Source organism: Haemorhous mexicanus, chromosome 3, assembly GCF_027477595.1.
Source record: "Haemorhous mexicanus isolate bHaeMex1 chromosome 3, bHaeMex1.pri, whole genome shotgun sequence".
Taxonomy (NCBI): Eukaryota; Metazoa; Chordata; class Aves; order Passeriformes; family Fringillidae; genus Haemorhous; species Haemorhous mexicanus.
The window spans coordinates 69,741,359-69,753,081 of NC_082343.1; the positions used below are offsets into that span (position 1 = coordinate 69,741,359).

General features: G+C 38.3%; 1 protein-coding gene across 2 annotated transcripts in view; it reads left to right on the forward strand.

The window, feature by feature from the left end:
- Positions 1-5,898, forward strand: part of HS3ST5 (heparan sulfate-glucosamine 3-sulfotransferase 5) — a 93,971-nt gene extending 88,073 nt beyond the window's left edge. For both annotated transcript variants that reach the window (XM_059842255.1, XM_059842256.1), the window contains exon 3: positions 4,156-5,898. In XM_059842255.1, the coding sequence (XP_059698238.1) occupies positions 4,156-5,086 (931 nt within the window). In that variant the 3' untranslated portion in view covers positions 5,087-5,898. The remainder of the gene's footprint in view (positions 1-4,155) is intronic.
- The last annotated feature ends 5,825 nt before the right edge of the window (positions 5,899-11,723 follow it).

Consider the following 11,723-nt stretch of genomic DNA (forward strand, 5'->3'; position numbering starts at 1 on the left):
ATGTGCTACAGTGGTAGTTAAAATTAAGTATGAGCCTGCAGAGCAGCTCGTCAGATTTTGAATACTATTTCATTTGAAAGATTGCTTCAGGGTTTGAGAATTTTAACTATTTTAATTAGCTGGTATTTTCTGTAGCTGAATGTGCTAAATAAGTGAGTTTTCTCTGCAAATGATTTCCTGGAGAGTAGTGGAAAGCACAGCAGAGAAATTCAAAGAGTGTTTGGCACTTCTGACCAGGCTGAGTTTTGACTGGTTTTTGACAGTGTAACAGTAGTGCTACCTGCACTGACACTGCTGTTCCTGTCAGCTTTGAAATGGCCTGGGATTGCTGTGGTAGGTGCTACACAAGGTCACAACAGATTTAAAAAAAGGAAAAAAAACAACAACAACAAAAACAACAAAGAAAAGAAAAAAAAAGAAGGCTGTTTAGAAAGCATGACTGAATAAAAACATACACAATTTCCAGAAGCAGGTAGACAGTTTGCAAGTGCCAATGCTGAATTCTTCTCCTTCTTTTAAATGATGCAACATATAAGTTGGTTTCAAAATTGTCCCACAATGCTGTGTGAATATCAGGTGCTTGGAAAGTGTAAACACCTACCTACTGTCCACTGCTAGGTAACAGTGGGCTCCATTGGCAGTCACTGGGTGCCTTCTTCCATTCCTCAAATCCACTCCAGACAAAGGAGACCATGTACTCAGCTTGGACCAAGTGCATTGCAAATTAAGCCCTGGAATTTATATCTTCTTTCCCTTGATGGTCAAACCATCTTCAGAAGTAGAAACTTCACTGAGACTAATGTGATTCTGTAAATGGAGGCAGAAATCTGTACTGGTCCCTGCAAAAGTATATTTTATGCTCAGAGGCATGAAGTCTAATTAACCTTCTCCTATTATCTCTGCTTGCATATCTACAGAATTTACTGATGGCTATAAAATTATCTTGCCACAGTATTTGACTCGCTGACCTCCTGCAGCAATGAATTCCACTGGTTTCATACATAGTCTTGCCAATGGCAGTAAAATTCAGTTTTGTTCTCTTGCTTTACCCAGTGTGAAGCATACCACACTGTTAAAAAGCAGTCCTGTGTATGGACTTGTAATGAAATAGAGAGAGAAAGATGTTCTAGAAAGGACAAGACACATATGAATTAACTAGAAATATTCTTCTGCCTCATAGTTGTTGAATCTCTCAGTAAAAGGATGCTAAGTGGCTTCAACAGACTTTGGAATAACTAATTGTTCAGGAAGAAATGCAGATTCATTTATGCTTAATTTATGTTGATCTAATTTGAACAAGTGAGCTGGGGGTGGCTCATGTTTAATAGTCTCAGATTAGGCTCTCCAGTGTCAGTGTCTTGAGTTTCCTTAGGCCCAAAGGGAAATTACCACTACTTTATGTGATTCATTGAGTCATAAAATCTGATAAGATGAGCACTTCCCTCCAGGGGAGGCCACCTTCCTTAAGCTCCTGAGAGCATAGATCTGCTTCACATGTGGAAGCTCAAATAGATTCTGTGGCAATTTTGAGCATGTCTGGATAAGAACTGATTGGCAGTACCGGGAGCCTCCACATCTGATTTCCATGCTACAAAATACTCCTGATGGAACCAGGCTTATAATCTTTTGCTGCTGTGACACCTCCATTGGAAAAAAATTAGCAAGTATTCTGGATCAGGTGAGACAGCTCATTAAGATTGCCCAGACCTACTTCAACTGTTTTGAAACTTTTCAGAAATACAGTTCCTGGAGATTAATTGGTTTATGGTGGGTTCTCTCAGAAAGAATAATTGTGGAGTTTTACTGTAGCAGCTTGAGAAATTACCTGTTTTGGGAGAGCAACTCAGTGATGTAATAAGTGCCATATACTCTTTCTTAACAAAGAACTGTTATTTAATTGGAAAATTACTCAGACAATTAAGAATATTAGCATGTTGCAATGTAGGAGTAAATAGTTACATCTTGGATTAAACAATGAGGATCTGCCCTTTACTTACCACTGCCAAGATCTTTTCAAAGTTACTCTTTCATTGTTTAGAGGGAGTAGAATCAGGGGGAAAGAGTAAAAAAAACTGAAATATAAAGGCTGAGGAAGGACTTCTAACAACATCCAATCTTTTCCCTTAGGCTAGAGGATATCTTGAGTATTTATTTATTTTCAAAGGAAACCACCCTGTTTGACAAGCTGTTGTGTTACACTGAAGGCAGTGCTAGCTGTCTTTTTGAGCAAGAGATAAAATTAGTTGAGATGGGTCTGGAACTGCTGTTGTGGAATCCTCTTTGCTTGAAAACAAATAACAAATACGCAGAAGGAGAGGGAAGAGAACAGAGACAGCAATTGCAGCTTCTGTTTCTAGTGTTTTTAACTGCCACCTTGCTGATGCATTAAGGCTCTCACCAGTCACACCACAGTCTGACCAAGTTGTAGGATTGTTGAGACATTTCTTCCATTTTTTTTTTTTCCCAATATGGGCTGGTTTGCATTAGCATTTCAATGATTCAGTCTTTACCACCAAGTCAGGCATTTTGAGTAGATGGCAGAGAGCAAAGGGATAGAAGAAGATAGACACTTGAGAAAAGAAATAACAGGAACTCAGTTTTTCATCACAATTTCTAATTAGTCTGCAGGAACTTAGCTAGAGCTCATGTGAACCCAGCAAAGTCATATGGATTGTTTCCCTGGCTCTGTCTGAACAGGCTATATCTCTCAGCATCTGGATAATCAAGGAAGCAGCTAACAGGTCAGCCAGGGGGATCAAACTTACTTTGTCCCAACCATCCATTGTCCTAGAATCAGTGTCAAATTAGAGACCCCAACAAGGAGTGATGGATGGAAAATCCACAAAGAAATAAATAATTATGTCCTGAAAGCAGGGTTTGAATAATATATAGTAAATGAGTGAGGGACCACATGCTGAGAAACTAGAATAAATTCTGAATACCTAAACAGCTATTAATGAGCATTGCCCATCTGGTATACTGGCTAAGGCAGGGGTCCTGTGAAAAATAATAGCATGTGGCTGTGTAATTTAAGAACTGTATCATAATATATGTGCACAGCAAGCTTACACTAAAATTGCCTAGGCAACCTTTGTTCTTATATATCCTTAAATTTGGAGAGCATGGCTCCAAAAAATTAGTAAAAATATTTTTTGTAGGACCTTGGAAGCTCTCTGTACACTCCAAGTTAATCTTCAGTGAAACATTGGCCTGTATAATGTCCAAAGTGCTGATTTGAGAGTGGACACGAGAGTTTATTCAAGGTTCTGTAGAAGTAAAGTTTTAACATTTATCTTACTGAACCACTTCTTGGATCCAGTGGTATCAGATACAAGAACAAAGAATTAGAAAGTAGAAAAGAGGGGAAATAATTGTAGCTGAATATGAAATAATAGTACAAAAATGCAGTTGCAAAAGAAGAAACAATAAAAAATAAGTGGGAGGAGTCCCCTCAGTGAGAGGATACAAGACTGATGATAAGAAGATCATTGATGTAACAAAGCAATAAATGCATTTTTAAAAACTCTTTAGGCCATTCTTTTTGTACCTTGCTAATCTTATCTGAATCAGAACCTTGAACTTTCTGGTTTTGACGGGCAGAGAAACACTGGGCATATTGTAAAGAGGATGAGAAATATTGAAAGGTGATGCTTAGAAATCTGGTTTCCATCCCTTTTCTCCTCTCCACTAAAAAAGCCATCTCTGGATCAACACAATGGAAAGACTTCAGGCTAGAATGAGAAAAGTGTAGGGAAGAGATTACTTAAATCAACTGGATTTTCAGATCAAAATGTCCAAATATAATTCATCTTAGAGTGCTTTAAAAACTGCCAAACCCATCACAAAATAATGAGGAGTGTGGAAGTTTAGGCAAGGTTCAAGAAGACCCAGGAACTGTAATCATAGTTCCTATGCTGGCAAAGGGTAGATGGGTCAAGTTAGGAATTTCCCAGTTAAATCAGAGCAAAAAAAAACCAGATTAAATAATAAAAAAAATATGGAAATTATTTAACCACTGGCAGAATTAAATAAGTGTTATAAGATGGACATATCACATTACATTTGAGTATGTTCCCAATAGCATGATTCCCTTGCACATAAAACTTGTCTTGAGGGATATCCTCTTTTTACAAGAACCTCTTATTTTCCTTGCAGACTGCAGCCCCTCTGCCCCATTGATGGTCGTTTTGGACCCCGCGGCCAGGACGAAATCCCCTTGCGAGCCCTGCAGTTCAAGCGAGGTCTGCTCCATGAATTTCGAAAGGGCAATGCCACCAAGGAACAAATTCGACTGCACAATCTGGTTCAGCAGCTTCCCAAGGCCATTATCATTGGGGTGCGGAAAGGAGGCACCCGAGCACTACTGGAGATGCTGAACCTTCACCCTGCAGTGGTCAAAGCTTCTCAAGAGATTCACTTCTTTGACAATGATGAAAACTATGCCAAGGGAATTGAGTGGTACCGGAAAAAAATGCCTTTTTCTTACCCTCATCAAATAACAATTGAGAAAAGCCCCGCGTATTTTATCACCGAGGAAGTACCTGAAAGGATTTACAAAATGAACTCATCTATCAAATTATTGATCATTGTCAGGGAACCTACCACAAGAGCTATTTCTGATTACACTCAGGTGCTGGAAGGCAAGGAAAGAAAGAACAAAACTTACTACAAATTTGAGAAGCTGGCAATTGATCCTAATACCTGCGAAGTGAACACTAAGTACAAGGCAGTGAGAACCAGCATCTACACAAAACATCTGGAGAGGTGGTTAAAATACTTCCCAATCGAGCAGTTTCATATTGTGGACGGAGACCGGCTCATCACAGAGCCACTGCCAGAACTCCAGCTGGTTGAGAAGTTCCTAAATCTTCCTCCGAGGATTAGTCAGTACAATTTATACTTCAATGCCACCAGAGGGTTTTACTGCTTGCGATTTAACATTGTCTTTAACAAGTGCCTGGCGGGTAGCAAGGGACGCATCCATCCAGAGGTGGACACCTCTGTCATTACCAAATTGCGCAAGTTCTTCCATCCTTTTAATCAAAAATTTTACCAGATCACGGGCAGGACATTTAACTGGCCCTAAACTAAACTTCATACAACACTTTTGTTGCACCTGAGGCATGCAATAGGATGTCTCTGCTGAAATATGCACTTTTCATAGATACAACTAGCAAAGTAACTTTTTTCAAGCATACGTGTACATAATGCAGTGTGTGACCAAATATACGGTTGGATCGATTTTTTCTACAGAGTAGTAACTAACATAAATTTACCGTCAATATAGTTGCATCTTTTAAGATATAATAATAAAGGGAAAGGAAGTATTTAGGGAAACATAGTCAGACATTGTTAAAAGGGTCAGTGTTCCTCTCGCTTAGTGAAGTGTTTTTGTGACATACTTATTGATCTAAGCAGAACATTAGTTTATGCCATAAAAATTCTTGTCAAAAGTCTGTAAAGCTGTGAGAAAGCATAATCCTGAGGCTATATTTGGTATGTGTATTGCTAAAGGAATACTGACACTTTAAACACAGTGCTGAATTTTTACAATGAGAGTGAATAATACTATTTTCTTATTATTTTAAATGAATATCTTATCTCATACAAACTACATTGTTTTAGAGTTCCTGTGGTGAGTTTGCACTATTGTTTTATTGTACGGACCATAGTGTCACTTGTAGCATGTCAATCATGTGTCAAGAAAAGGTCAAATAATTTTTTCTTCTATACTTGTGTGTCGACAAAGCTAAACATGGTGTACATAGTGTACAATGTTTGTAAATACTGGTTTCACACTAAGTAATTCTATTTTGTAAACTGAATATGGCTATTTAATTTATTGTGAAAATTAAATTTATTGTGGTATTTAAAAATGGAATGGATTAAAATTACCTATATGTGCAATCGATTTTCACTTTTGCTTCATGTATGTCAGTGTGGTCCCTTAGCTTATGCAGGTCATAAGTATGTGTGAGAGAGATTTGCTCAGGTAAGCTTGGTTTATAGACAGCTGAGAAAAGTGATGTGGTGAGGCAGGGTTTATTAAAAAGCTCATTCTTCTAGGAATCTGGTGTAATGCACACGTCAAAGAACATTGTTACTGTTTGTTGTGGCACTTTGCAAAAATTAATGCAGTTACACGTGAGGTTAAAGCATGACTGCAAAAGCCTACTGTAACCAGGTATATCAAAAAAGCATAGTCCTCATTAAAACCAAAAAACCAGACAGATGTATTACAAAATCGGAAGAAAGGTTTTGGTGATTTCATTACCAAAAGGTGGTGATGCTTCAGATTTCATAGAAAACAGTTGTGACACTTTCGCTTTCATCTGGTAACACATGCATCTGCTCTGAAGAAAGCAACCAGAGTATTGTTATTAATGGGATAAACATGTAGCTCATGTTTCTATTCAATAAGTGGCAAGAAATTAGTTCAGGAAATTAATATTTTCATGCATTATATGTTTTATGGCTCTTAGAGATTCATAAGAAAAAACCAATGAAAGCAAATTTAAAAGTATTTTAAAACAAGAAGGGAAAAAAATAAAACGAAAGAAGTGAAGAAAAAAAACCCTAACCACTTTAAAACCACTATCTAGAGATTGATGGAGACAAAAATTTTGGAAGGTATCCAGAACATCTGAATATTCTGGGCTATGGCAGCAGAGTGGCTGGTAGTTCAGATTGTAAGAAGATCAAGTGTTCCCCATGGGCTGTTTATTTTGTTCAGCCATTTGGAAGCATTGGTTTTTCTAAATAAGTGGTTTTTAAAACTGTTCTGAGAGACTGCTTCTTGTCTTGCTGTATCTTTAATCATATGTGCGAACACTGTGAGCAATGTGCCCTTTCTTCATGCTGCATCGGAGCCATGCCAGCACAACACGGCAGAGCATATGTGAAATTCTCTGCAGTAGCTACAATACAACTCACTGTTTCCCTGTGTAAGAGCCATTTATCTTGCCTGCTTCCAGACAAAAGAGACAGATATTTAACTTCTCTAATAGTATCGAACAGGGAGTTTTTATCCAGTTTAACATTTTCATGGTCTTCAGGTGAGCAGACAGATTCCAGGAGGCTTTGGGTGATACCTTGGATGATACTTCATATGGTCCTGGCTACAAACTGACTGAAGGCTGAGAGGTATTTTCAATGAAAGGGACAAATTAATTAGGTCAAAGCTACCTCCAAGCACAGAATATGCATTTGAAATTAATATCTCTCTGCATTGATCAGAAGAGCCACAGAGACTCTGATCTACCAGGCACGACTACGCACATTCCTGTTAAAGTCAACTGGCTTAACTCCAGCTTGTCATTTGCAATTTTGGAGAGACGTGGATAAATTTAGGCTGTATCATAGACAAATCTGGTTCAAAAATGCACAGAAGAATAGTCAGGAATGGCAGGGGAGGAAAGAGGGTTCAAAGGCATTATAATGTATATTAAGAAGACGAAAAGAGCAGGAGACTGATTCACTTTCACATAGCCTTCAATGTAATGTTGTCAAGTCTATTTGACAGAACCCAGTGAAGAGAAAATTTCAAAACTGTTTCATAATATATAGATACAACACATCACCCAAAGCATTCTCCTAGGTTAATGGGGATTTTGCCTCAGGGCTCATAACCAGTTTGTGAAGTCCTGACCTTATCGTACTTTCCTGTTCAGGAGCAATTTCTGAATAATTCACTTCAACCTCTTTGCTTTGCTTCCCAAATTCTGAGTGAATAATTTCTATTCAAATTGATCATGAGTGTTCAGTCTGGGAAGAGCATTCTTAGCTTGAGATTATGATTTCAGAGTGAGGCACAGCTACATGAAGTTGCAGCTGTTAACTTGTGGCATTTAAGTTCTCTAAGACATTGCATCTTTCCTATTTTCTGTACTCTAAAATTACAGGTTCACAGCTCTGGTGAATGTTTGGATTAAAACAGCTAATATTTCTGTGTATTTTTATCAGATTGTCCCAGCGGCTATTTAAAATACATAGGACAACAATTTGCAGTATAACGGATTATCAGAGATTAATTTGAAATTGTATTTTCAGAAATTAGTACAGAGATAAATAAAGGGCTGATAATTGGAGATCAGAGATTCATTTACCATTAACCAACTATACAGCATTTTCTTCAGGAAAGTGGAATAGATATGAGGGAAATTCATATACCCTATGTAAATGGATTTTTTTTCTTTTTTTTTTTTTTTTGCCACAATCTCCAAGAATAAAAAAGATGCACTATTTTAAACAACATGTTTCATTATAATAATCCAAGATTTTTAAAAGGCAATGGCCACAAGCTAAAAACACCGGACCACCATCTGAACATCTGGAAACACTTATTCTCTGCAGGTAAAGCGCTGGCATGGGTTGCCCAGAGAAGTCAGAGATTTTCCATCATTGGAGATATTCAAAAGCCATTTGCACACTGTCCTGGGCAACGGGTTTTGGGTGTCTCTGCTTGAGTAGTGGAGGTTCCATTTCCCTTCCAACCTCAACTATGCTGTGATGCTGTGAAAAATCTCTCTATACTATTTAGTTCCTATTAAGTACTGCCCATTGGTTCAGTGTTGTAGAGACCACAGTGTCACAAGCCAGTCCGGCCACTGCTCAAACCCAGGGTATGGAAGCACTACAGAACACATATTTACTCCCTGGATAGCTGATGTAACTCATGCTGGAAGCCTGTTCAACTTACTGGAACCCTGTGATAGGAGAGATCTTTCATTAATGGCAGTGCTACAGATCACAGCTGCTAGTTTCAGTACAGACTGAGAGACCAGGGAGTTCACAAAGGACCCTTTTCATGAAGGGGAAGTCAGGAGTTGAATGTTACAGGGAGTGGTACCTTTCTTTAGAGACTAGGTGTGTAGAAGGAGTCTACAATCCCATGGTAGTTTAAGTCAACCCAGCTCATGCCTGCCAAGGTCCCAGTCTCTGTCCTCATGCAATGTGCTCCTTCCCACTCCTTTGCACTGACTCTCATGATTACCTGCCCCTTCCATGTGGAGCTACTTCAGTTCACTAGGCAGGCAGAAGACTAATCTGTTTAAAAAGATGAGTAATGTCACTAAATCTCTTCTCTATTAGAGCAAACATCCTTTCAAATCAGGATCTGTCACTAATAGTGGCCACAGTAATTAATGCTTTGTGCAGGACATTGAAACAAAGAAAACACAAAGACATTTCCATGCTTGAGTGCTTGGCAGTTGTTGGATGTCTCCAGTGGGAGAGGATAGACTTCAGAGGTAACAGCACTGAGTGCCTTCCTCTTCTTTGTACTTAGCCAAAATCACCTTGAACCCACTGATGAGGTGTTCCCCAGCCTGCCTCTAAGCTCTCTTTTGCTATCATTTTGCTAGAATAGATGTGCAAAGTGAATCAGAGAAATTTCTAAATAGTACCTTAAAAATCTGATAGTAAGCATAAAGATAATGCAGCAGAAGTTTTATCTTCCTTCCTAACTCACCTCGAAAATGCTATGGATTGTCTAATTAGTTTCTTGGAAAAATACTGGCCTCATGACTTTATACTTATTGAAGGTCCTTGAGCAGGCTTGGTCCTCAAATTTGTAAAAGACTAGATGCAGAATAAATAATGATAAATTTCACTTTTGAAAGAGCTTGTTTACAGAGACAAGGACTTCAGGCAAATTTTTTAAAGTGATTTTAATAGTAATCTCAGACAATTTTTGTTATTGTACTCCTCAATTCTGAGGACACCAACTGTGTTCTTAGCTACATTGCTATTAGTTTTGTATTTAATTTAGAGTCTGTCACAAAAAATTTACTTCACAAAGAAAAAAACAATTTAAAACTCAATAATATAGATCCAGTGAGTCTCAGATTGCGTTATAAAGACTTAATTTTGTTACTGAAGGCTCATGCATGCTAGTGAAGCAGGCATGTGCCCAGACTAACCATCATCAGTGCCTCTAAGTTGATATTTCCTTTGTTTATGAGTTTCTTTGAGGAGATACTTTACATGTGATATTCCATAGCACTCTTCTACCAGCTGATCAGCTCTGGCTAATCTGTTCTTTAAAGACTGACTTACTTCTGACAACTTTGAGACAGACATAATAAACCATCTTCAAAACCACCAACTATCCCTAACTTCATTTATATTTATAGAGAAAGGATTTTCAGTCCTTTCTGCAATAATGCACTGATGAAAGAGTCAAGCCCTTAGAGAACATCCATGTGTTATCAATCTGGATACCAGCCTTTTTTCCCTGGGCTTGAATTGACAAGTGCAAGGAAAGCACAGAAAAGACTAGAATGCCACGGTCCATCTGCTGCACCGTGCTTAGCATATGGTAAATAAGATTACCTGCTGTTCTGAGATTTTTAGTAAAACTGGCAGCAGCGTGCCATGACTTTAGGAGCTGATGGTGACCAAAATACTGGACTCTTTTTGGTTTATGTTGAGCTTACTTTCAGTTCAGCTTTGACTCCATTCAACCTCTTATTCATTTCAAATTTTTTTCTCATGGTGAACAGTGATCTACAGCTCTACCTGAAATGTATATCTTGTGAGACAGAAAGAGAAATATGAGCACAGGCTGTCATTGCCTTTGCCACTGTGACCACAGAGAAGGGCTGTGGTACAAGGAATTTAGCTCTGCTGACATCCTTGTGATTCCTACATGAGTCCCTAACAACCTCCAAAATAATTTCCCCTCAGCAGCAGTGCTCACTACTTTAGAATGCTAATGCTTTTGTGAAAGTGTCCTGATTATTGATCAGGATATGAAACATCTGTATTTTGAACAGATTGTAGTCCTTTCATACAGTACATATACAGTACACATAATATACAGAAAAACATAGCATATGACAAGGAAACAATGCTACTTCAAGCCATCTGATGTTATGCCTCAGGCTGATTAAATAGACAAAAGGAAACCTGACAGAATCATGCACATCTTACCCCTGGCCTTAATTGCAAATAACTGTTTTGCAATGTATGAGGTCTTTGTGATCCAATTCCTTGGCTGATTTTCTTCTGATGAAAGACTTTCCACTTCATTGAACTGTGAAGGCTTCGTTTTCATTTCAAACCCATGGAGACATAAGAATTAATTTACAATTCCCTACTATATGGGAAAAAATTATAGGCATTTCATAAGAACTAGAAGCAGCACTGTTACTAACTTCATCTTCAGAAAATTGCTCCAGTTGTTGTAAGCTCCTCAGTAAAGCTCCACTAGTTATACAGCTTTATAGGAACAGAGAAAAAGCCTTTTTACTTTGGATGGCTGTGTAGCAGCACCGTGTCTTGAAAGATGCAGCCCAAACCTATAAGGTTAGTGAAGTGAAATCATCATTTGTCTTAAAAATTCCACATTGGGTATGCATTGAAACAACCAGTCTGCTCCAAGGAGATGAAGGAAATAACAGTGCCTTTTTTCTTTTTTTTTTTTTTTAAGTGAATGGTAACTCTACTCTTCCAAGAGGTAGCCACAAGTAATTATCATTTCCATCAGTAGTAATTAGCAATGCATATCCCATATAATGGACAGCCTATTACACCTTCAGGCTCATTTCAATCAATTTGCTCTGAAGTGCCCCGAGAATTAACTGGAGAAGAAACTTCCACTCAGTGCTGATGAGATAAAAAGTCTGACTATATTTCTTTCCTGGGCTCTAAAGCTTCCACCTTTATGCAAGCAGTCTTCCCTGTCACAGTGGCCTGCCATTTTGTCCACTGATAACAAAAGA